General features: G+C 42.2%; 1 protein-coding gene across 2 annotated transcripts; it reads right to left on the bottom strand.

The window, feature by feature from the left end:
* Nucleotides 1–22577: 22577 nt before the first annotated feature.
* LOC116563921 (acidic leucine-rich nuclear phosphoprotein 32 family member E) lies at nucleotides 22578–24069 on the bottom strand. Of its 2 annotated transcripts, XM_032296768.1 has the most exons (2): nucleotides 23393–23739; nucleotides 23055–23226 (listed from the first exon to the last, which is right to left on the bottom strand). In XM_032296768.1, exons 1-2 carry the CDS (start codon nucleotides 23716–23718, stop codon nucleotides 23055–23057), a joined length of 498 nt encoding a protein of 165 aa, XP_032152659.1. In that variant the 5' UTR covers nucleotides 23719–23739. The 2 variants fall into 2 exon arrangements, with proteins under 2 accessions (XP_032152658.1, XP_032152659.1); XM_032296767.1 differs by having other exon boundaries at nucleotides 22578–24069.
* Between the last annotated feature and the right edge of the window lie 2921 nt (nucleotides 24070–26990).

The following is a 26990-nucleotide window of genomic DNA, read 5'->3' as shown; positions in this document are numbered from 1 at the left end:
TTTATTTATTTATTTATTTATTTATTTATTTTTTTTTTTTTGAGACGGACTTTCGCTCTTGTTACCCAGGCTGGAGTGCAATGGCGCGATCTCGGCTCACCACAACCTCCGCCTCCTGGGTTCAGGCAATTCTCCTGCCTCAGCCTCCTGAGTAGCTGGGATTACAAGCACGTGCCACCATGCCCAGCTAATTTTTTGTAGTTTTAGTAGAGACGGGGTTTCACCATGTTGACCAGGATGGTCTCGATCTCTTGACCTCGTGATCCATCCGCCTCGGCCTCCCAAAGTGCTGGGATTACAGGCTTGAGCCACCGCGCCCGGCCATCCCAGCACTTTAGAAGGCTGAGATGGGCAGATCATCTGAGGTCAGTAGTTCGAGACCAGCCTGGCCAACATGGTGAAACCCCACCTCTACTAAAATACAAAAAAATTAGCTGGGCATGATGGTGCATGCCTGTAATCCCACCTACTTGAGAGGCTGAGGCGGGAGAATCACTTGAACCTGGGAGACAGAGGTTGCAGTGAGCCGAGATCACGCCACTGCACTTCAGCCTGAGCGACAGAGTGAGATGCCATGTCAAAAGAAAAAGAAAAGAGAGAGAGAGACTCCAAAGAATTTCTTCATCCCTTTCAATCTGGTGAGGTTACAGAGAGAAAACAGCAATCTACGAGGAAGTGGGCCTTCGCCAGACACTGAATCTGCTGGTGCCTTGCTGTCAGACTTCTCAACTTCCAGAACTGTGAGAAATTCTGTTGTTTAAAAGCCACCCAGTCTATGATATTTTGGTATAGCTACTCTAACAGACTTAGTCATCTCCTTTAAAACTGTTGATTCGGCCGGGTGCGGTGGCTCAAGCCTGTAATCCCAGCACTTTGGGAGGCCAAGGCTGGTGGATCACGAGGTCAAGAAATCGAGACCATCCTGGTCAACATGGTGAAACCCCGTCTCTACTAAAAATACAAAAAATTAGCTGGGCATGGTGGCGCGTGCCTGTAATCCCAGCTACTCAGGAGGCTGAGGCAGGAGAATTGCCTGAACCCAGGAGGCGGAGGTTGCGGTGAGCCGAGATCGTGCCATTGCACTCCAGCCTGGGTAACAACAGTGAAACTCTGTCTCAAAAAAAAAAAAAGAACTGTTGATTCACTGGTTATTAGAATGGGGCATCCTGTGTGCTAAATATACTAGTTTAAATTTTTTTTTCTCCCATTTCTCTACTTGCCACAATCTGTAAAAATGAGACTCACAGTGACATTCCTTAGGGGCACTTATCAGGCTAGTGCATAGTGACCACCCTTGTTTCAGAGTCCCATGGCATTTTGTCTGTCCTATACAATTTGGTAGTTAAATGTAAGCTGTCATATGTAATGGGATGCTGGATAAGGTAGGCTTTTGAAAAAAAGAATTATCTGAGTGGCTCATAGGGTGCAAATATGTTACAATAATATTTGGGGAAGGTGTTCAACATTTTATTATGAAAAATTTCAGACGCAGAAAACATGAATTTTGTTACAAATACCTATATAGTTACCATTCTACCATGAACATTTTAATACACATACTTTATTTTTAAATTTATTTTTAGTACTTTGGGAGGCCAAGGCGGGCGGATCACGAGGTCAGGAGTTAGAGACCAGCCTGACCAGCATGGTAAAAATCCCGTCTCTATTAAATATACAAAAATTAGCCAGGCGTGTGGTGGGTGCCTATAATCCCAGCTACTCGGGAGGCTGAGGCAGGAGAATGGCTTGAATCTGGGAGGCAGAGGTTGCAGTGAGCTGAGACCACACCATTGCACTCCAGCCTGGGCAACAAGAGAAAAACCCTGTCTAAAAAAAAATTATTTTTAGTTTTTATTTTTTGAAACAGAGTCTTGCTCTGTTGCCCAGGCTAGAGTGCTGTGCCCACAGTCCTAGCCCACTGCAACCTCCACCTGCCAGGTTCAAGCAATTCTCCTGCCTCGGCCTCCCAAGTAGCTGGGATTACAGGAGCACACTAATATGTCAGCTAATTTTTGTATTCTTAGTAGAGATGGGGTTTCACCATGTTGGCCAGGCTGGTCTGCAACTCTTGACCTCAAGTGATCCGCCTGCCTTGGCCTCCCAAAGTGCTGAAATTACAGACGTGAGCCACTGCTCCCAGCCTAATACATATGCTATATTACATAACTGATTTATCCATTTGTCATTTGATCTATCCACCAGTCCATCTTACTTTTATGATGCATTTCAAAGTAGAGTGTTGCAGGAAAATTTTGAAATGCTGGCATTCTGCTGGGCGTAGTGGCACATGCCTGTAATCCCAGTGCTTTGGGAGACAAAGGCAGGATGGTCCCTTGAGACCAGGAGTTTAAGTTTAGCTTAGGCAACATAGAGAGACTTCATCTCTACAAAAATTAAACAAAATTAGCTGGGTGTGGTAGCAGACACCTGTGGTCCCAGCTACTTGGTGAAGCTGAGGTGGGAGGATTCCTTGAGCCCTAGGGATTTGAGGCTGTAGTGAGCTGTAATCACACCACTGTACCCCACAGAGCAAGACGCTGTCTAAAATAAAAGAAATAAAAAAATGCTAACATTTGATTCCTTCCTTGGAATTTCTTGTGACTCCTTTATTTCCTCTTGAGAGGCAGAAGCCAGAGAGCAGACAAGGTCTGGAGCCTCACTGCCTGGGCTTGAAATCCAGCCCTGCCACCTAGTAACTGTGTGACCTGAGCAAACTTACTGTGACTTAGTGCTCTCATCTGAAACATAGCTGGGACTACAGGTGTGTGCCACCATGCCCAGCTAATTTTTTGTATTTTTAGTAGAGACGGGGTTTCACCATGTTAGCCAGGATTGTCTCGATCTCCTGACCTTGTGATCTGCCCACCTTGGCCTCCCAAAGTGCTGGGATTACAGGTGAGAGCCACTGCCCCTGGTGAGGTAGTAGTATTATTATAAAATATAACAAATATTAAGCTAGTATTGTTTGTTTTAGCAGAAATTCATAGAGGAGAGTCTCTGCTTAGTTTGCAGTGACACAAGTGTCACTCACTGTAACCTTAAACTCCTGGGTGCAAGCAATCCTCCTGAGTAGCTAGGACTACAGGTATGCACCACCACACCCAGCTAATTTTTTAATATTTTGGTAGAGACAGAGTCTCACCCAGGCTGGTCTTGAACTCCTAGCCTCAAACCATTCTCTCACCTCAGCTTCCCAAAGCATTGGGATTACAGGCATGTACCGCTGCACCAAGCCTAGTTTTTTAGTTTTAAAACAGACATTTTGAAGTTCATGCCAAAGAAAATACTTTGGAGGCCGGGCGCGGTGGCTCAAGCCTGTAATCCCAGCACTTTGGGAGGCCGAGGCGGGTGGATCACGAGGTCAAGAGATCGAGACCATCCTGGTCAACATGGTGAAACCCCGTCTCTACTAAAAATACAAAAAATCAGCTGGGCATGGTGGCGTGTGCCTGTAATCCCAGCTACTCAGGAGGCTGAGGCAGGAGAATTGCCTGAACCCAGGAGGCGGAGGTTGCGGTGAGCCGAGATCGTGCCATTGCACTCCAGCCTGGGTAACAAGAGCGAAACTCCGTCTCAAAAAAAAAAAAAAAGAAAGAAAATACTTTGGAAAGGAAGGCTTTTTGAAAGAAACGGCTCTTTGCCTTACAAAAACCAAAGTACCCAGAGTCAAAGTTTATGTCATTAACAACTGATTTGGAACAACAGGTAAAGAGTCTCACCTGATCAAATTATATAATGATGCCTGGGCTCGGGGAGGGGAGAGAAACAACCAGGGAGAAGCAGATGAGAGCATCTGGAACTTGCCCTAATCCAGGCTGATTTCCACAGTTGGGATAAAAGTACCTCTGGATTTGACCACGAAGAATTGTGCTTTCCTGTAAGTATTTGGACTAGGGCTTTGGGGTAAAGTAAGGTGAGGTAGCTCTTGATGTGCAATGCTTTTTTCTTCCCCCGCTCATCCATCTCTTCAGTTCAAACTGGAACTTGTCATCCACTCCCTCAGGAAAGGGAGGCCATAAGAAACAAAATAAGTTAAATTTTTGACTTTTGAGCACTAGAAACCAAAGACTCAGTCAAGAAGTAAAAATTTAAAAACCATGGCCGGGCGCGGTGGCACACGCCTGTAATCCCAGCACTTTGGGAGGCCGAGGCGGGTGGATCACGAGGTCAAGAGATCGAGACCATCCTGGTCAAAATGGTGAAACCCCGTCTCTACTAAAAATACAAAAAATTAGCTGGGCATGGTGGTGCGTGCCTGTAATCCTAGCTACTCAGGAGGCTGAGGCAGGAGAATTGCCTGAACCCAGGAGGCGGAGGTTGCGGTGAGCCGAGATTGTGCCACTGCACTCCAGCCTGGGCAACAAGAGCAAAACTCCGACTCAAAAAAAAAAAAAAAAAAAATTTAAAAACCTAAAATCCCAGCACTTTGGGAGACCAAGGCGGGCAGATCACCTGAGGTCAGGAGTTCAAGACCAGCCTGGCCAACATGGTGAAACCCCATCTCTACTAAAAATACGAAAACATTAGCCCGGCGTGGTGGCCTGTGTCGTTAGTCCCAGCTACTTGGGTGGCCAAGGCAGGAGCATCGCTTTAACCCTGGAGGCGGAGGTTGCAGTGAGCCAAGATTATTTCACTGCACTCCAGCCTGAGCAACAGGGCAAGACTGTCTCAAGAACAAATAAACAAACCAAAACAAATGAAAAACATGTCTGTCTGATCGAGTTATTTCTGGTTTCAGAGAAGACAGAAATTCTCTGGACTGAAAGAAAGTCCCAGGCAAACAGTTGGTCACCTTACTTGGGAGGGTTCTTCTGTTTCCAATTATTCTTGATATTTGTAAAATAAATGCAGTATTGTTATGTTATATTAAGAATTCAGTATTCTAATAAGTGCAAAGCTTGGCAACCTTTCAGTGTCCCCACTATATATGATAGCTGGAACTTCCAAAATTTTTAGGAGCGGCACTTGCTGACTTGACTATAATTTTCAATTGTTCCCTTTTTATTTTTGAGACAAAGTCTTGCTCTGTTGCCTAGGCTGGAGTGCAGTGATGCAATCACAGCTCACTGCAGCCTCGACCTTCAGGACTCAAGCAATCCTTCCATTTCAGCCACCTGAGTAGCTGAGACTACGGGCATGTGCCATCACATCCAGCTAATTTTTAATTTTATTTTTTGTAGTTACAGGTTTTCATTATTTCGCTAAGGCTGGTTGTGAACACCCAGACTCATGCGATCCTTCCTCTTGGCCTCTGAGTTGCTAGGTCTACACGCATGTACCACTACGCCAGGCTACCTGTTAAATTTTTTATAGAGGTGAGGTCTCACCATGTTGCCCAACCTATTTGTTCCTATTTTTTAATTTTTAATTTAAAATTATTATTCTAAGCACTTTATATGGGTAAACTATGTAAAGGATAATTTATGCATACTACTTTCCATTTGTTTTGTATAACAATGTTTATTTGGCCTAGAGAACGGGAAGTAACTATAATAAATATAAGCAACATGGAATTACAGTTAAGAGCATAGGCTCAGGAGCCAGACTGTTTGGGTTTGAATCCTATCATTGTCCCTTATTAGCTGTGTGACGTTAAACTAGTTCCATTTTTTCATCTGCAAAATGGGAGTTAAAATAGTATCTGCATAATAAGATGGCTGTGAGGATGAAATTAGTTAATACATCTAAGGTGCTTATAATGGTGTCTGGCATGTAGTAGGCACTCAAAGATGGTTAGGTGATTTGCAAGTTTTGTTTTGTTTTGTTTTGTTTGAGGTGGTGTCTTGCTTTGTCAACCAGGCTGAAGTGCAGTGGCGCAATCTCAGCTCACTACAACCTCCACCTCCTGGTTCAAGCAATTGTCCTGCCTCAGCCTCCCAAGTAGCTGGGATTACAGGTATGCACCACCATGCCCGGCTAATTTTCGTATTTTCAGTAGAGCTGGGGTTTCACCATGTGGGCCAGGCTGGTCTCCAACTCCTGACCCCAAGTGATCTGCCTGCCTCGGCCTCCCAAAGTGCTGGGATTACAGGCATGAGCCACTGCATCCGGCCAATTTGCAAGTTTTTTTTTTTGCCTTACTAATGAAACCTAACCATTTATCCACAGTTCATTATTTCCCTAATTAAAACCTCACTAAGAATTGAGAAGGTCGGTGAGAATATTTTCTAACATGACACTTTGTCCCCCTGCTGCCCCACAACTTTTAATAGGACTGTCCTATGAACGGAATTGTTTCCAGTTCCAGCTTCCAAAGTGACGGTATTAGACAAATAATGTCTTTATGAGATAATTAAAGGTAATAAGAATGAGGCCTTAATGTGATAAGACTGGTAGCCTTATAAGAAGAGGAACACACACACTCCCTCTCTCTCTTTCTCTCTCTCTCTCTCTCTCTCCCTCTCTGCATCCAGTAAGGAAAGGCCATGTGAGGACACAGTGAGCAGGCAGCCCGGAAGAGAGCTCTTACCAAGGTCCAACCTTGCTGAACACTAATCTGGGACTTCTGGCTTTCAGCACAGTGAGAAAATTAATTTTTGTTGTTTAAGCTATCCAGCCTATGGTATTTTGTTAGGGCAGGCAAAGCTGACTAAAACAGATTATTAATTAATAAGTACTAAAGACCTGGGGAAAACTCTTAGAATTGCAGTTATTGGCTAAAGAATGGCTAAGTTTCTTCTCCTCCCTGAGCTACACAAAGGTGTAGCTGATGACTGGGAAGAATGATGAAGCAGAAGGAAGACCTGACTTCTTGGCTCAGCCCTGCCGCTTGCCAGCTTGGGCATATCTTGTAACTTCTCCGCTCCTTAATTTTTCTCCTCAGTATAAAATGAGGCATAAGAGATTAATATGATCTATGTATAAAAGGGTTGAGTTACATGTTTGAATTGATGACAAGGCTGAGATGAAGGAGAAGCAGCAATATAGACTAAAGACCAAGAACTTAGAAGACAAAGTAGTTGGAGCCAGAAGCAACTGCCATGAGAATCCCCTAGGACTTTTCAGAGAGGCTGAGAAGGGTACTGGGTTTTCCACAGGAGTTAGAATGGGAGATGGGGGTCAATCCCACAGGTCTTAAGAGGCAGGGAGACCTTGGCTATCATTTGGGTTACCAAGAGTTTTGGCTAGGTACTCCCTAAATCATCTAGCTCTTGGGTTCTGTAACTTAATGACTAAGGGGAAGAAGAGGGGATGAGGAAAGGGGGAAAGAGGAAGGCTGAGGATTCATTTGTGCTACAAATGAAATATATAACTGGTCTCCAAATTCTCCTCTACTGCCGCAAGATACAGGGGTCTGTCTTCCTTCTTTCACATATGTACTTCTCGACTTGTCCATGATATTTATTTTAACTTGATTGGGGTGCCCTTTCTGGGTCTTCAGCTCTCACTGGGATAGCTGTGGTCCTGTAGGTCATGGGAAAATGCTGTCTCACCTGTCTCATCTGTACCTGTAGGGTATGTGTTAAATGAGGCTGACCTCTCCGATAAATGTTGGGTTCTAGCTCTGCTACCTATTACCATGTGCCTTTGAGCAAGTCACTTAAGTACTCTGTGCTACATGTCATTTTGTTTTTAAAATCTACTAGGTAGGAATAAATAAAACACATACTTCATACGGTTTTGAAGCATAATTAGAAATTCTCTTTAAATTTTGAGTCCTGTGGGAACAGGGACCATATCTTCCTTGTTCTCGTGCCTAACCTATAATAGGTTCTCAATAATTTTTTTTTTTTTTGAATGAAGAAAAATGGCTTAGCCTGGTGCCTGGAGCATATTAAGTGCCTAAGAAAACATGTGTATATATATATATATATATCTCCTTCTTTAGTGCTCATCAGTTGTTCTGCCTACCCAAAAGCTAATGTAAGTTTATCCTATTTTTTTGAGACAAGGTCTCTATCTGTTACCCAGCTATAGTGCAGCAGGGTAATCATAGCTAATTGTATCCTCGAACTCTTAGGCTGAAGCAATCCTCTAGCCTCAGCTTCCCAAGTAGCTAGGACTACAGGCATGTACCATCAACCATCATGTCAAGCTAATTTTTTTTTTTTTTTTTTTTTTTTTTTTTTCAGACAGAGCTTTGCTCTTGTTGCCCAGGCTGGAGTGCAATGGCACGATCTCAGCTCACTGCAACCTCTGCCTCCCAGGTTCAAGTGATTCTCCTGCCTCAGCCTCCCGAATGGCTGGGATTACAGGCATGCACCACCATGCCTAGCTAATTTTGTGTACTTTTAGTAGAGATGGGGTTTCTCCATGTTGGTCAGGCTGGTCTTGAACTCCCAACCTCAGGTAATCCGCCCGCCTCGGGCTCCCAAATTGCTGGGATTACGGGTGTGAGCCACCACACCCGGCCCAAGCTAATTTTTAAAACTTTTTTTGTAAAGACAGGATCTCACTATATTGCCCAGGCTTGTCTCAAACTCCCGGGCTCAAGTGATCTCCTGCTTTGGCCTTCCAATGCACTAGGATTCCAGATGTGAGCACCAAGCCTGGCCTATCCAGCATCTATTTGTGCATTTTCTAGTCATAAAGCCTCCATTTTCCTTTGTAAAACTTCTTTCTCATTCTCAGTTGTTTTGATTCTCAGGGCTGACTCCATAGCGCCACCCTAGGGGGTGACATGTGGCCCACACCTTGCCCAATTGAGGCTAGTGAGAGTCAGGCCAAATGTTTTTCTCTATCTAACATGAAAGGAACATTGCCTTTCCCTCAAGTTTGCAAAGTTTTTTTTGAGACGGAGTTTCGCTCTTGTTACCCAGGCTGGAGTGCAATGGCGCGATCTCGGCTCACCGCAACCTCCGCCTCCTGGGTTCAGGCAATTCTCCTGCCTCAGCCTCCTGAGTAGCTGGGATTACAGGCACGCACCACCATGCCCAGCTAATTTTTTGTAGTTTTAGTAGAGACGGGGTTTCACCATGTTGACCAGGATAGTCTCGATCTCTTGACCTCGTGATCCACCTGCCTCAGCCTCCCAAAGTGCTGGGATTACTGGCGTGAGCCACTGCGCCCGGCTGCAAAGTTTTTAAAAGATAAGCCTGAAGCTCCTGGTGGCCATCTCGTCCCATGTGGGAGGAATGTTCTTAGGAATAAAGCCAAGAGAGAAAAAAGCAGACTTGAGCAAAAGAGGGAAGCTGATTCCTAATGATTTCCTTTAGCAACTGAATTCAGTCAAAAGTAAAACAAACAGTCTCTGTCTCCAAGAAGCTTACAGATAGGTAAAGATGATGTGATCAGGAGGGTCAAGCTGCCATGGAAACACTAACACAGGCTACATAGCCAGAACTTTGGTGAGTGTAGGTACGCTTCTGCGCAGGCAGGGAGAGACATCTACAGAGAGACGGAAATGATTAATATGAGTTAGCCAGAAATGGGGGCAGTGTGTGAGAAAGGGGAGAAAGGAAAACAATGCAGAAAAGAAAAACAATGGCTTGAAAGCAAAATAGTATGGTGCTTTCAGGGAATTTAATATAATGGAAGCATACATAACATTTTCCCAAACATGATCTCATTTAATCCAACACTTTGAAACCGTGTACAATGAAAGCAATGACCAGTTAGAATGTGTTCAGGTGCAGGTCAATGAAAACCTGTTTACTAGTGACTTATGCAACAAAGACGTTTAATTACTTAGAGATAGGCAATCCAGAGCGGGTACCTTGATTCTGTAATATCATTAAGAATCTGGGGGCTGGGTGTGGTGACTTACATCTGTAATCCCCACACTTTGGGAGCCTGAGGCGGGTGGATCACCTAAGGTCAGGAGTTTGAGACCAGCCTGGCCAACATGGTAAAACCCTGTCTCTACTAAAAATACAAAAATTAGCTGGGTGTGGTGGTGCAGGCTTGTAATTCCAGCTAGTTGGAAGGCTGAGGCAGGAGAATCCTTTGAACTTGTGAAGTGGAGGTTGCAGTGACCTGAGATCATGCCACTGCACTCCAGCCTGGGTAACAGAGTGAGACCCCATCTCAAAAAAGAAAAAAAATGGGGACCAGGTGTCTCTAATTTCAGCACTTTGGGAGGCTGAAGAGGGAGGATTGTTCGAGTTCAGGAGTTCAAGACCAGCCTAAGGACCACAGTAAGAACCCATCTCTATCCCCCCAAAAAACAAAACAAACCAAATTAGCTTAGCGAGGTATGTGTGCCTGTGGTGCCAACTACTCAGGAGGCTGAGACAAGAGGATGGCTTGAGCCAGGAGGTAAGGCTGCAGTTAGCCATGCTTGTGCCACTGCATTCCAGCCTAGGCGGCAGAGTGAGACCCTGACTCACAAATATAAAAAAGAAAAAGAATCTGGGCCCTTCCCATCTTTCTGTTTCACCATTTTTGGCTTTTGGATGCATGTTATGCATTATGTATATTACTCGTGGTATATAGAACAATGGCCCCCCAAAATATCCACATTCTAATACCCAGAATCTATTAATATATTACCTAACATGCCAAAAAAGACTTTGTAGATGTGACTGAGTTCTGGGTATTGAGGGTTGGGAGAGTGGTGGCTCACGCCTCTAATCCCAGCACTTTGGGGAGGCTAAGACAGGGGGATCACTCGTGCCAGGAGTTGGAAACCAGCCTGACCAACATGGAGAAACCCTGTCTCTACTAAAAATACAAAAAATCAGCTGGGTATGGTGGCGCGTGCCTGTAATCCCAGCTACTCAGGAGGCTGAGGCAGGAGAATTGCCTGAACCCAGGAGGTGGAGGTTGCGGTGAGCCGAGATCGCACCATTGCACTCCAGCCTGGGTAACAAGAGCAAAACTCCGTCCAAAAAAAAAAAAAGAAAAGATGAAGGAAGGAACCATGAGCCAAGGAATACAGACAGCTTTTAGAAGGTGGAAAGGTTCTGACCTCCAGAATTGAAATATAATATATTTGTGTTTTAAGCCATTAAGTTTGTGGTAATTTGGCAATAGGAAACTAATGTCTCGCCAATGGTTGCAAGACAACTGTCACAGCTCCAGGTATTGCTTTCATAGCTAATGGAGGAAGAAGGGTTAGGAGTTTAAAAGACAGACCCACGCTGCATTCATTCCTTTTGTCAGGAAAGCAAAATCATTCACAGGCACCCTTCCAGCTGACTTCCCCTACAAATCTTGAACAGAACTTGGACAGAATGGCCACCTCTAGCTGCAAGGGAGGGTAGGAAAGTATCTCACTTTCCATTCTGATTTGTTTTATAGATAGATCAGTCCCTTATTAATGAAAGCATAAGCAGGTTGTGCTGAGGTGCAGAACCTCCATGCGTGTAACTGCAGGTGCCCTTCATCTGGGAGGAAGGGCTGTGGGAAAGTCTTGGTCCCATGTCTAAGTGTCATTTGCACTCCGCAGGCCAAGGCAGAGTGATTGAGTGCCTTGGAAACTGGGCTTCTCATAATTGGGGGTTTTATTATTTTTGGAAAGTAAGAATGGCTATCCTTCTCTAAGGAGACCATTTGAGAGAGACTTTGATTAAGGAGGGCTGATGTGCACCTTCAACCAGCGTCTAATGGTCTCGTGCTCTCTCTGAGTTGATTCCTTCCTTCAGGCATTTGTGGAGAGTCAAGCCTGCTCCAAAATGATGAAGAGTGAAAGCTGAGAAATTATAACCAGAGGAAGGGCTCCAGAGAACACAAAAGAGTCAGAACTGGAGTGGAGAGGGAAGACAGAAGTAAAACCATGTCTTCTACCAAGAATACAACTCAGAGAAAGCTAGGCATTATTTTTATCAGCATTAACCTGATTGGTAGCTCTCTTGTTCGGGGGCAAGATCCCATCAGTGAAAGGTAGTGATCAGATTTGTGATCATAGTCAGAAAGCTGTGGTAGACTCTGGCGTAGGATAGACATCTAGGCAAAGGATCTGGCAATTGCAGCTTTTGGCAAAAGATCAGAAGCCCGCGGTGGTGAACCAGGAGGAATGTCCAGCACTGGGGACAGCAAAGAGTGACTTTGGCTGGGAAACAAAAGCTAAGCAAAAAATGTAAGTTGCCTTGGGCAGGGATCACCCTCAATGATATTGGCCAAATCATAGGACTATGTGCTAGTTCTGGTTGTTAGATAGAAGTTTGTTTGTTGCAGCGGAGTCTCTAGAGATCTTTGTGGGAGAGCACCATCCTTGATTCCCGTCTCCCATGGATTTGTTTACATGTATGCATAGATGTATATGTGCAAAGGTGATCATTGCATCAATGTTTATACATTTTAAAAAAGCAGAAACAGGCCGGGCGCGGTGGCTCAAGCCTGTAATCCCAGCACTTTGGGAGGCCGAGGCGGGTGGATCACGAGGTCAAGAGATCGAGACCATCCTGGTCAACATGGTGAAACCCCGTCTCTACTAAAAATACAAAAAAATTAGCTGGGCATGGTGGTGCGTGCCTGTAATCCCAGCTACTCAGGAGGCTGAGGCAGGAGAATTGCCTGAACCCAGGAGGCGGAGGTTGCGGTGAGCCGAGATCGCGCCATTGCACTCCAGCCTGGGTAACATGAGTGAAACTCCGTCTCAAAAAAAAAAAAAAAAAAAAAAAAAAAAGCAGAAACAACCTAAATTCCCATCTGAAGGGCTTGATTAAATAAATTATGCTATATCCATATAAAAGAATACTCTGAGGCCATTTATGTTGATATGACTAATGTGGAGTAAGTTCCACATCAAGGGACTTTAGCAAGATGCAGAGCACCTTCTATACAGAAGCATGTTCTGTATAGAACATGCTTCTATTGTGAGGGCTATTTTCTCTGGAGGTGAGAGCTGAGGTTTGAGGAAGGAAAGAAGACATATTTTTACTTGTTTTGAATTTTTTTTTTTTTGGGAGACAGTCTCACTCTGTCTCCTAGGCTGCAGTGTCATGATGAGATGTTGCCTCACTGCAACCTCTGCCTCCCAGGCTCAAAGGATTCTCGTGCCTCAGCCTCCTGAGTAGATGGTACTATAGGTATGTACCACTATGCCAGCTAACTTTTGTATTTTTAGTAGTGGTGGGTTTTTGCTCTGTTGGTTAGGCTAGTCTTGAAATCCTGGCCTCCTGAAGTACTGGGATTACTTCAGTAATGAGCCACTGTGCCCAACCTGAAGAAAATTTTTAACCAGATATATTGTGCCTGTTATTTATTGCTTTGTAACAAATCATCTCAAAACTTACAGGCTAAACTAATTTTTTTTTTTTTTTGAGACAGAGTCTCACTCTGCCGCCCAGGCTAGAGTGCAGTGGCACAATCTTGGCTCACTAGAACCTCCGCCTCCCGGGTTCAAGTGATTCTCCTGCCTCAGCCTCCCCAGTAGCTGTGATTACAGGTGCGCACCACAATGCCTGGCTAATTTTTGTATTTTTAGTAGAGACGGGGTTTCACTGTGTTGGTAAGGCTGGTCTCGAACTTCTGACCTCATGATCTGCCCAGCTCAGCCTCCCAAAGTGCTGGAATTACAGGTGTGAGCCACCGCCCCTGGCTAAACTAATACTTGATTTGGTTACCAATCTAAGGGTCAGAAATTAGAGTTGGACTCAGCCAGTCACTTCTCCTGTGCTTGCCTGGAGTCACTCACGTGGCTACAGTCATCTGATGACTAGACACAAACTGAATGGTCTACAATGGTCTCACTTAAAAGTCTAGCTGTTGATGCTGGCTGTCACCTGAGACATCTGTCTTCTGCAGGTTAACCTGGGCATCTTTGTGTGATGCCAGTGTTGAAAGAGAGCAAGAGCAGACGCTGCAAGGCTTCCTGAGGCATAGACTACAGAGGAGCTCACACAACACTTCTGCCACATTCTATTTGTCAAAGAAAGTCACAAGGCCAGCCCTGATTCAAGGATTGGCAAAAATCGACAGCACTTCTTACTGGGAGGAGCTGCAAAGAATCTGTGGTCACTTTTAAATCACCATTTGCACATATTGCTTTTTCCAATAAAAGGTCTAACTTAATTAAAAAATAAGCTGGGCATAGTGGCTCATGCCTACATCTCAGCACTTTGGAAGCTAAGGTAGGTGGACCAATTATCCCAGGAGTTCAAGACCAGCCTGGGCAACATGATGAAACCCCATCTCTACAAAAAATGCAAAATTAGCTGGGCATGATGGTGCATGCCTGTGATCCCAGCTACTCCAGGGACTGAGGTGGGAGGATCAACTTAGGCCAGGATGATCGAGGCTGCTACTGTATTCCAGTGTGGGTGACAGAGGGAGATGTTCTCTCTCTCTCTCTCTCTCTCTCTCACACACACACACACACACACGCACACAGAATGAATGCTATTTGTAATAAATTCACAGGATCACAGGATTTTAAGAATTGGGTAGAACCTTCGAGATTATCAAGTATGAAACCTCCAAACTGTATAAGGAAGCTGAAGCCCAGAAAGCTGAAGTGTCTTGGAGAAGGCAACATAGTCTGTCGCAGCATAGGAAGAAAACCAGGTCTTCTGACTTCTGGTCTTGTGCTTTCAGTCATGGTAGGGTTTTCTTTTTCAAACAAGGCTTATTAGTGATCTTTGATTAAGAAAACTTGACAGCTGTTTTGTAGTCCTACTGTTCTTATAGTTAATAACTTAAGATTCCATTAACTTGAAAGATTCTTGTTATTATTATTATACTTTATGTTCTGGGATATGTGTGCAGAATGTGCAGGTTTGTTACATAGGTATACACGTGCTATGGTGGTTTGCTGCACCCATCAACCTGTCGTCTACATTAGGTATTTCTCCTAATGCTATCCCTCCCCTTGCCTCCCACACCCCAATAGGTGTGTGATGGTCCCCTCCCTGTGTCCATGTGTTCTCATTGTTCAACTCCCACTTATGAGTGAGAACTAACTTCAAAGATTCTATCTCAAACAAAGGAAAGAAACTAAAGAAATCGTCCAAGCATGGCCGGGCGCGGTGGCTCAAGCCTGTAATCCCAGCACTTTGGGAGGCCGAGGCGGGTGGATCACAAGGTCAAGAGATCGAGACCATCCTGGTCAACACGGTGAAACCCCGTCTCTACTAAAAATACAAAAAATTAGCTGGGCATGGTGGCGCGTGCCTGTAATCCCAGCTACTCAGGAGGCTGAGGCAGGAGAATTGCCTGAACCCAGGAGGCGGAGGTTGCGGTGAGCCGAGATCGTGCCATTGCACTCCAGCCTGGGTAACAAGAGCGAAACTCCGTCCCCCCAAAAAAAAAAAAAAAAAAAAAAAGAAAGAAATCGTCCAAGCAATTTGAAAAAAGCAGAACAGGGATCTATCTTATCTAGTCTCAGTGCTGGTTTTTCTTTTTTAGGAAATCTAGTCTTAGTGTATCTGTGGAATGAATAATTTACTGAATCATAAATACATTGATCAAAATTGCTTTACAAAATTGCTTAAATTAGTCTAGGTTGTTTTTCCTTTTGGCATATTTCAAAATTCAAAGTGTACTGTCCAGTATATTTAAGTAATCTTTACTGCTCCCACAGGGAACTTAGGAATTCTCTAACAGCTCTGCTTAGTCTTTAATTAATATAATTTTGATTATTAATTGTTGAATTAATGTACTTAAACAATTCAACAACTGCTTGTTGTGAACCCACTGATTCAAAATACTGTGCTGAAAACTGTAAAGAACATAGGAAAGAAAGCATGAACCCTTCCTCTTAAGAAGCTTAAAGTCGGGCCAGGCGCGGTGGCTCGCGCCTGTAATCCTAGCACTTTGGGAGGCCGAGGTGGGTGGATCACCTGAGGTCAGGAGTTCAAGACCAGCCTGGCCATCATGGTGAAACCCTATCTTAAAAAAAAAAAAAGCTTAAAGTCTAGTTGAAGGCAAACATGTATACACCTAATTACAACACAAAGAGGAATGGATTAGATGCCGTAAGGGAGGTATTAGCAAAGTGGAATGAGAGTACAGAAGAAAGATTATAGTAATGCCAACTGGGCAGGGTGGGAAAGGCTATACGGTTATTTGTGGCAGAAAGGAGGAACAGAAAGACTTTCTCTATAGTTAGTGTGGTCTGTAGGATTTCCTCACAGAAAGTTAAAGTTGGGGAACTTACATGGCTTAAATACTTAGGATGCATGTCTGGGCTAGTGGAAGCCCTCAGAACAGGTAGCTTACCCATGCGCATTCCCAGAGGATCCATCTTTTGGGTCATAAAATTCTGAATTGAAGAATCTGTTTAATTACTGCCATGCATGAGTATCTGGATTAGATGTAGCCTACCAAACAATTAAAATCAAAGTTTTGGCATGCCAAGTAGGCAAAAACAGGTAAGAAGTCCTTTGAACAGAATTCTCCTTTAATGAGGCTTGCCTTTTATTGGGTTTGCTGTCAAATGAGAAATAGACATGTACTTTGATAGAAGAGAGGAACATGCAGGGAAATCATTTCTTAATTTATATTATTTATTTATTTATTTATTTCTCACATTCATTCACTGACACTTTGTTTTGTGTTCAAAAACCACCTTAGGGGAAGGTAAGATGGCTATGCAGAAGTTCCTCTAAAAAAGACAACCTAAAGTTGGCCCAAATGTCAGTAAGAATGAATGGTAAAATACCTATTCTGTTCAGTTTGGAATATAGGTCCATAAAACACTTCTCTCATAGCCTTGAAACCCTGAGAACAAATTGAGTCGATTTTAGGATGGAGTTTTAATCAGCTATTGTTGCTTTCTTGATTTAAATAAGACTCTCATTTTATGAGTGCTTGTGTTATTTTTCAACATCTGGTCACTTATGATATGCAGGTGCTAATGAAACAAAGGATGTATATCGTTGGATAAATATGAACACTATATTTTTCTTGAGGGACAATATATATTCTTAGGACTGTTATTGAATTACGTTTTACTAGTCCTAAAATATTTAGAGTTATGTACTTAAAAGATACAGAGCATAGGTATTAGATCCACACAAAATATTTTAGTCAGTGAATGTTCAATGTAGCACGTAGAGATGAACTTGGCATTTCTTGTAGACTGAACTGAGAACAGACTCTTCAGCCATAAAATGCACTTAACAGTCTATTTAATAGTGGTGAGGTCCTTGAAAATGCAATATCCATGCTAATCTCGCCTTTTTCTAAATCACAGATGAAAAATAAACAACTACCAAAACTTTATTAATTCAATGTAAGATAAGTGTGCTGAGAAAGTAGAGAACTTTATTAAGAACACAAGGTTTTCCAAAATTTGATTTGGATGTCTTAGATCTCAGGACTCAATAAAAATCTCTACGTGGGGGTTTCAATCAAATCAGTAGCAGCAAGTAAGGACCAGAAAAGAGCAACCCAGAATGTAATTAAATCTCATACTGTGAAATGGCTTAAAGGAACTGGATATTTTACGAAAGTTAAGAGGAAAAAATTAGAAGAGGAGCTTCCAGAGAAGGGTTTTCTGCTTCCCTGATGCCTCTAGGGAAAATTCATTTGGGAAGTGAAGAATACACAATCAGAAAGCTTCCAGCAGAGAACAAACCAAGGAGTCAAATTAGTGTTTAATGTAACTAGATACCAGCTTTGAGGCATTTCATTTAAACCACAATGTTCTGTGGAATTCTTTGGAGAAGAAAATGCAGAGTCTCTGATGAATTGTAATTACGTTTCACTGGGGTCTGCTTTAGAGAATGTTCACACTTTTCCAGCCCCTTTCATTTCTTTGAATAGGTTTTAGTACTCTCTGGCCCCACCCTTCCAATCAGCCCAAATGTTTACCTAGGGTAATACAGTAGTTCCATCTTTCCCGAGAACAGTTATAAAGAACAAGTACTCTAGTATTTGAAAAGTAAACACCACAACAATATTCCACAACAACTTTGGATAGGGGTTTTGAAATAATTTTTTTTAATTTTTAAATTTCTTCTCATACTTTCTCTTAAAAAAATTTTTTTTAAATTTTTTTTGTTTTTAATTTAATAAAGACAAGATCTCACTATATTGCCCAGGCTGGTCTCCATTTCCTGGGCTCCAGCAATCCTCCCACCTCAACTTCCCAAAGTGTTGGGATTACAAATATGAGCCACTATGTCCAGCCATTATATACTTTCATGTGTTGTAGATTTGGGTGCTACAGTTGAAGGGAGAAGATGCTTTCCTCCTCTTAGCTCTCTTCTCTGGATCCTAAAGAAATCCTAAAAGAGAAAGTGCACCTAGAGGTTATTTCTCCGGGCTTAACTGACTACTGTAGATTCAATAACAATTTAGTTCTGTGCAGTTCAGCTATTATTCCAGAAAACTAACTCCATCAATTATAGAAAATAACTTTTTATAGATAGAGTTTTTACAAACCTGTCTTCACTACATATCCAGGAAGGATTATTTTCCTTTGCACCATCAAAGCACCCAGGTTCTTTCCTTCATTTTATGAGAATCATTCCGGTGATATATAGTTGCTACTATTATTGGGCACATGTGGTATCTCATTTAGATTTTTAAATCCATGTTTTTAAAGGCAGAGTTCTGTCTTGACGATATTTGCCATCTCCTTTCTCATTAAAACCAAACCCCAAACCTACTATCAAATAAAATGGTGATACAAAAATCACATCCTACATATTTTGTGTCCTGCCCCTCTCTTCAGCATTCATTTATAGTTTGGTAATCCTTTTAAAACTTTGGTGAACAAAAGTAAAAAGTCAAGTAAGAAGCAAAGACTTCATTTTGTGTTTTACCCTGTTTCACTGGCATGGACTTTGATCCTCTACCATAAATAAAAATCTATTTTAAAATCTGACTTTAAATCTTGATGTATTTACTGTAAATTTTATAAGTTGGAACCTCATACTATCTTGATTTATATGATTTTAAAATGGATTTCTTACCATTTCCCTTGGGAAGAATTTTTGATTCTAATAGTTCTTACTGGCAGGTTGCTTCCTTTATGTTTAGCCCAAATTTTCATTTTCAAAGACCATTTTAGACAAGTACCATGATAGCTCTAAGCCAATGGATCTGTGTACCACATAATAGAGTGTGACAATCCACTCAGTTGTGAAAGACACTGAAGATAAAGTAATAAAGCAGCATTTGTGTTATCACATTGGCTTTACAAATCTACTTAAACACTGACCAAATAGTGTTATTCATGATTGGGAATTATGGATGTTTATAATTGTCCCAAAATATGTTGGGCTAAGTTATACTATATATCATAGATTTAAATTTAAATTCAAGATCCTGGGCTGAGAGAGATGCAGATTTATTCCTTGGAGGTTTAGGGGTCCATGAACCAATGAATACATTATATTGTCACATTAAAGAACTCTTTTTATCCATAAAGACATGACATGTATTTTTTTATGGTTCATATAAACAAAATTATTCTTATATGTATGATTATATACATATATACAGTTGAAACATCTGTATATATATATATATGAGATTCCAGCTGGCATCTGAAATTGACAGTAAAAATAACAATGATTATATTCTTCCAGACTGTGTATAAAATAGTGGTGTAAGCTCCTTCAGGGCAGGCTAGTTAGTCAATAAATATTTGTTGAATGAAGAAGTATATTCACAATTAATTATAAATTTAACTTGATTAGCATCACTTAAACAATAAAGGAACCAAAATAGCTCTATTAACAATAGAAAACAATTCAGTTTTAGGACGGGAGTGGTGGCTCACACTCGGAATCCCAGGACTTTGGGAGGCTGAGGTGGGTGAATTTCTTGAGCTCAAGAGTTCGAGACCAGCTTGGCCAATAGAGAAACCCCATCTCTACTAAAAATTTAAAAATAAACTGGGTGTGGTGGTGGTGCCTGTAATCCCAGCTACTTGGGGAGGCTGAGGCAGGAGAATTGCTTGAACCCAGGATATGGAGGTTGCAGTGAACTGAGATTGCGCCACTGCACTCCAGCCAGGGCAACAGAGCGAGACTCCATCTCAAAAAAGGAAGGGAGGAGGGAAGGAAGGAAGGAAGGAAGGAAGGAAGGAAGGAAGGAAGGAAGGAGGGAGGGAGGGAAGGAAGGAAGGAAGAAGGGAGGGAGGGAGGAAGGGGTGAGGGGGGGAGGGAAGCAGGAGGGGAAGGAAAGAAGAAAGGAGGGAAGGAGGGGACGGGGAGAAGGAAGAAAGGAAGGAAGGCAGGGACAGAGGGGAGGAAGGGAGGGATGGAGGAAAAACATATATTTTAGCTCTTTCTACAAAAAGGACTAAAACCAAAAACCAACCCAATAGCAATGGGCATCCTCAACACATAGATTGTGGTCTTGAAATACCATTTCCTGCTAAAAGGAACCAGAGTTCTTGAAGAAATACCTAATTACAGGTTTGAAAAATCAACATACAAAAATAAACCTGGAACATCTTATACCAGAGAGTAAGGAAACTATGACTCAAGTAAAGACTGCTAGGTCATGTCAAAAAGACTCAGAAGCCAACTTAAAGAGACTCCCACTAGCCAAGGGACACACTGAGCACCAGTAAGCACAGTAACTACACTGGATTGAAAGACATCGAATGTGAATTGTCAGTCGCATTCTCCATGAGTTCATGGTACTTAAAAAAAAAAAGTTGTCGGCTGGGCGCTGTGGCTCATGCCCGCAATTCCAGCACTTTGGGAGGCCAGGCGGGTGGATCACAAGGTCGAGAAATAGAGACCATCCTGGCCAACATGGTGAAACCCTGTCTCTACTAAAAAGAAAAAAATACATAAGGGGCTGGGTGGGGTGGCTCACGCCTCTAATCCCAGCACTTTGGGAGGCCAAGGCGGGCAGATCACGAGGTCAAGAGATGGAGACCATCCTGGTCAACATGGTGAAACCCCGTCTCTACTAAAAATACAAAAATCCGTCGGTCATGGCATGCTGTAGTCCCAGCACTGCAGGTGGCGTGCGCCTGTGGTTACAGCTACGCGGGAGGCTGAGGCAGGAGGATCGCTTGAACCCAGTAGGCAGAGGTTGCAGTGAACCGAGATTGCACCACTGCACTCCAGCCGGGGTAAAAAGAGTGAGACTCCATTTCAAAACAAAACAAAACAAAACAAAACAAAACAAAACAAAACAACAAAAACAAAACTTAGCTGGGTATGGTGGTGCGTGCCTGTAGTCCCAGCTACTTAGGAGGCTGAGGCAGGAGAATAGCTTGAAGCCGGGAGGCGGAGGTTGCAGTGAGCTGAGTTCTGGCCACTGCACTCTAGCCTGGTGACAGAGCAAGATTCCATCTATCAAAAAAATTTTACAAAAAAAGTCACCAATGGAGGAAGCTAATAAACCAACTCATTATTTTGAAACCTCCTCCCCTTCTCTCTTTCTCTCTCCCTTTCCTAGACACACACACACACACACACACACACACACACACACACACGATCACCCTTGTTTCAGACTACAAAACAGTCTTATAAATGAAAGGAATCTCTTTTGGAACTTCAGAAACTAACATCATATTTGGAGGAACCAAAGTGGAATCAACCTAAAACCTCTGTCACCTAGGCTGAAGTGCAGTGGTGGGGTGATCTTGGCTCACTGTCACCTCCACCTCCCAGGTTCAAGCGATTCTTGTGCCTCAGTCTCCTGAGTAGCTAGGATTACAGGTGCCACCACAACCGGCTAATTTTTTGTATTTTTAATAAAGATGGGGTTTCACCATTTTGGCCTGGCTGGTCTCGAACTCCTGGCTTCAAGTGGTCTGCCCATCTTGGCCTCCCAAAGGGCTGAGATTCCAGACATCAGCTACAATGCCCAGCCTAGTTTAATTTCTTTTCTTCCCCCTCTCCCTCCTTCATTCCTTCCCTTCCTTCCTTCCTTTTTCCTTTCTTCCTTCCAATAATTGAATAAAATAAATCCTGAACGTATATCAATATTTAACTTCTAGGCCCGGCGTGGTGGCTCACAGCTGTAATCCCAGCACTTTGGGAGGCTGAGGGGGCGGATTGCTTGAGATCAGGAGTTCTGGACCAACCTGGCCAACAGGGTGAAACCCCATTTCTAACAAAAATACAAAAAAATTAGCATCTGCCTGTAGTCCCAGCTACTCGGGAGGCTGAGACAGAAGAATTACTTAGACCCTGGAGGCAGAGGTTGCAATGAGCCAAGATTGCACCACTGTGCTCCAGCCTGGGTGACAGAACAAGATTCTGACTTTATGTTACATATTTAACTCATTTTCCCATGCCAAGAATCATGGTCTCAAAACACCGGGCATGATAGAATTTGAATAGCATATATATCTTCATTTTCTTTATCCCACTTTACACATATAGTAGCTTCAGAATAACAATTCCAGCTGTAATACCCACAATACGATTACCAAAAATTATTTATTAATTTATTTTACAGATTTTTTTTCCCCTTAGGGTATATCACGCTAGGAATTAACCATAAAATTACTGTGTTTTTTTCTTTTCATTTTTTTGAAACACGACCTTGCTCTGTTGTCTAGACTGGAGTGCAGTTGCACAATTATGGCTCACTGCATCTTCAGCCTTCTGGGCTTATGTGATCCTTCCATCTCAGCCTCTCTAGCTGGGAACACAGGTGTGTGCCACCACACCCAGATGATTTTTAAAATTTTTTTGTAGAGATGGGGTCTCCCTATGTTGTCCAGGCTGGTCTTGAACTGCTGTGCTCAAGTGATTCTCATGCTTCCCAAAGTGCTGGGATCACAAGCATAATCAACTGCACCCAGGCCCTGTTTTTTCTCTTTCTTATTTTTTTTTTTTTTTTTTTTTAAAGTGATCATGTTTTAATTATGAGCTAAAAATGCCTAATACAGTAAGCTTGAATTTTAAAAATTAAGAGTCTAAATAAATTGCTAGGGAATTCCACAATGGTAGTTAATGAAAATTTTTCTCTACATACAATATGATCATTAACAGACTAGTTCTTATTTGGAATGATAAGGCAAAAATAGTAAAACCACACTTTTCCTATAAAAAGTTACACATTATCTTCTGTAGGGATAGCTATCGTACATGAAGAAACAAAGACGTGATCACTCTATTGCACACCCAGAAACATTAGAGAATCTGGTCTTAGAATGATCTAGTCGTCTTCTTCCTCTCCATCATCTTCAGCATCTCGTTTCCTCTTCTCCCCTCGAACACTTTCTTCTTCTTCTTCTTCCTCCTCTTCTCCTTCTTCAACATAGTCATCATCATCTTCTTCATCCTGAATTTCTTCTTTCATTAAGTATGAGAGACCCACTTCCTCTTCTCCCTCTCCCAACTCTGAATCTGCTTCATCTTCATCTTCATCCTCATCCTCATCCTCCTCTTCCTCTTCCTCCTCCTCTTCCTCATATCCTTCAGGTGGACCAGCTTCATTTTCCTCTTCCTCTTCATCATCTTCATCTCCATCCTCATCATCCTCCTCTTCAGAGTCTGGTGCTTCATTATCCTCCTGATCAAATCCATCTAAGTATGTGATTTGCTGCAGCAGTTCAAAAATACTTTCTCTATAATCTTCCAGGTTTGTGATCTCGCAGTTAAACAGGTCAAGACTTTTCAAATTTTTAAGATTTTGCAGAGCTTCTACTGTACTGAGATCTTTTATTTTGTTTCCACTCAGATTGAGGTAGGTAAGATTTGGACATTTCTCTGCCAGGACTTCCAAGCCTCCAGAAATTATATTGTCACTAAGCTCTAATTTTCGAAGTTTATTTAAGCTGGGAAGCCGGGCCAGTGAACTTAGTTCCACATTAGCCATACTCAGAAATTCTAGTTCTTTAAAAGTATCATTCAGGCCTTCAATTTCCCCATTGACACACAGGCAATTATCAAGGACTAACTCTGTCACCTCCTCCGGGGCTCTGTTCCTTAACTCCAGGTTAATCTTCTTCTTCATCTCCATGTCCTCCTCTTCCTCTTCAGCTACTACTCTCCTTCCTTTCCCTTTTCTGCCTTTCCCACAACCCCCAACCCACAATTTTTAAGATTCAGAAATGAATGAAAAGGAACGCAAATATAAACGCCCACTACCACCAGATAGGTGTGGGGGAGAAAGAGAATAGCAAATGGAGTCCAAGAGTTGGGAGTCTAACTCGGCTGCCCCAACCTCCTTGTCCACACACTAGCGCGCGCACACACACGCACGCACGCGCGCACACACATACACACACACACACATACACACACACCCGCAGTTCCTTCCCCTTCAATGGCTGCTCGGAGACTGAGCCTCCATGACACGGCACCGCCAACCCCCTCTCTTATTCTTTTTAATGGGGTCTCTTTACGTTGCCCAGGCTGGCCTGGGCTCAAGTGATCCTTCTGCCTCACAGCCTCCCGAGTAGCTGGAATTACAGCTGCGCCATTATACCAGCTAAATTATGGGTTTTAAAGTCACTTGGAACAGTCTCTTTGTGTAGCTGAGCCATCGGCTGGATATACAGTTAAGTTCTTTTGTTTCATTTTATTTTTGAATTTTAGGAATTTATTTTTTCCATTTTAATTTTGCTTTATCATTAATTTAATCAGAAAATTTCATATTCTGACTTCCTCTAAGTAGACTTGAAAATGAATAGAAGTAACTAAGATTTATAGGTTTTTTATGTTTTTCTTTTTTAAAATTATATTTTAAGTTCTGGGAACAGAACTTACATGTATAATTTACATGTAAGAACATGCAGGTTTATTACATAGGTATATACACGTGCCATGGTGGTTTGCCGCGCCCATCAACCCATCATCCACACTAGGTATTTCTCCTAATGCTGTCCCACCCCTAGCCCCCCAACCCCTGAAAGGCACCAGTGTGTGATGTGCCCCTCCCTGTGTCCATGTGTTCTCATTGTTCAACTCCCACTTATGAGTGAGAACATGTGGTGTTTGGTTTTCTGTTCCTATGTTAGTTTGCTGAGAATGATGGTTTCCAGCTTCATCCATGTCCCTGCAAAAGACATGAACTCATCCTTTTTAATCCATAGTGTATATGTGCCACATTTTCTTTATCCATTCTATCACTGATGGGCATTTGGGTTGGTTCCAAGTCTTTGCTATTGAAAACAGTACTGCAATAAACATATGTATGCATGTATCTTTGTAGTAGAATGATTTATAATCCTTTGGGTATATACCCAGTAATGGGATTGCTGGGTCAAATAGTATTTCTGGTTCTAATCCTTGAGGAATCCCCACACTGTCTTCCACAATGGTTGAACTAATTTATACTTCCACCAACGGTGTATTCCTATTTCTCCACATGCTCTCCAGCATCTGTTGTTTCCTGACTTTTTAATGATTGACATTCTAACTGTCATGAGATGGTATCTCATTGTGGTTTTGATTTGCATTTCTCTAATGTGATGATGAGCTTTTTTTTCACGTTTGTTGGCTGCGTAAATGTCTTATTTAGAGAACTGTCTGTTCATATCCTTTGCCCACTTTTTGATGGGGTCATTTTTTTCTTGTAAATTTGTTTAAGTTCCTTTAGATTCTGGATATTAGCCCTTGTTGGATAGACTGCAAAATTTTTCTCCCATTTTGTAGGTTGCCTGTTCACGCTGATGATAGTTTCTTTCGATGTGCAGAAGCTCTGTAGTTTAATTGAGCCCACTGGTCAATTTTGGCTTTTGTTGTCATTGCTTTTGGTGGTTTAATCATCAAGTCTTTGCCCATGTCTGTGTCCTCAATGGTATTGCCTAGGTTTTCTTCTAGGGTTTTTTATGGTTTTAGGTCTTACATTTAAGTCTTTAATCTATCTTGAGTTAATTTTTGTATAAGGTGTAAGGAAGGGGTCCAGTTTCAGTTTTCTGCATATACTAGCCCAATACCATTTATTGAATAGGGAATCCTTTCCCCATTGCTTGCTTTTGTCAGGTTTGTAAAAGATCAGATGATTGTAGATGTGTGGCATTATTTCTGAGGCCTCTGTTTTGTTCTATTTGTCTATATATCTGTTTTGTTACCAGTACCATGCTGTTTTGATTACTATAGCCTTCTATTATACTTTGAAGTCAGGTAGCATTATGCCTCTAGCTTTGTTCTTTTTGCTTAGGATTGTCTTGGCTATATGGGCTCTTTTTTGGTTCCATATGAAATTTAAAGTACTTTTTTGTAATTCTGTGAAGAAAGTCAATGGCAGCTTGATGGGGATAGCACTTTAAATATAAATTACTTTGGGCAGTATGGCCATTTTCATAATATTGATTCTTCCTATTCATGAGCATGGAATGTTTTTCCATTTGTTTGTGTCCTCTCTTATTTTGTTGAGCAGTGGTTTATAGTTCTCCTTGAAGAGGTCCTTCACATCCCTTGTAAATGGTATTCCTAGGTATTTTATTCTCTTTGTAGCAATTGTGAATGGGAGTTCACTCATGATTTGGCTCTCTCTTTGTCTGTTATTGGTGTATTGAAATGCTTGTGATTTTTGCACATTGATTTTGTATCCTGAGACTTTGCTGAAGTTGCTTATCAGCTTAAGGAGATTTTGTGCTGAGACGATGGGGTCTTCTAAATATACAATCATGTCATTTGCAAATAGAAACAATTTGACTTCCTCTTTTCCTGATTGAGTATCCTTTATTTCTTTCTCTTACCTGATTGCCATGGCCAGAACTTTCAATACTGTGTTGAATAGGAGTGGTGAGAGAGGGCATCTTTGTCTTGTGCTGGTTTTCAAAGAGAATGCTTCCAGTTTTTGCCCAATCAGTATGATATTGGCTGTGGATTTGTCATAAACAGCTCTTATTATTTTGAGATACGTTCCATCAATACCTTTATTTTTTTTAGCATAAACAGGTGTTGAATTTTATCAAAGGCCTTTTCTGCATCTATTGAGATAATCATGTGGTTTTGTCATTGGTTCTGTTTATGTGATGGATTATGTTTATTGATTTGCGTATGTTGAACCAGCCTTGCATCCCGGGGATGAAGCTCACTTGATTGTGGTGGATAAGCTTTTTGATATGCTGCTGGATTCAGTTTGCCAATATTTTATTGAGGATTTTTGCATTGATGTTCATCAGCGATATTGGCCTGAAATTTTCTTTTTCTGTTGTGTCTCTGCCAGGTTTTGGTATCAGGATGATGCTGCCTCATAAAATGAGTTAGGGAGGAGTCCCTCTTTTTCTGTTGTTTGGAATAGTTTCAGAAGGAATGGTACCAGTTCCTCTTTGTACCTCT

The sequence above is a fragment of the Sapajus apella genome, unplaced genomic scaffold (genome assembly GCF_009761245.1).
Source record: "Sapajus apella isolate SASKATOON/1434 unplaced genomic scaffold, GSC_monkey_1.0 scaffold36, whole genome shotgun sequence".
NCBI lineage: Eukaryota > Metazoa > Chordata > Mammalia > Primates > Cebidae > Sapajus > Sapajus apella.
The sequence above is the reverse complement of the archived record's forward strand: the minus strand, read 5'-3'. Positions and strand labels throughout refer to the sequence as shown.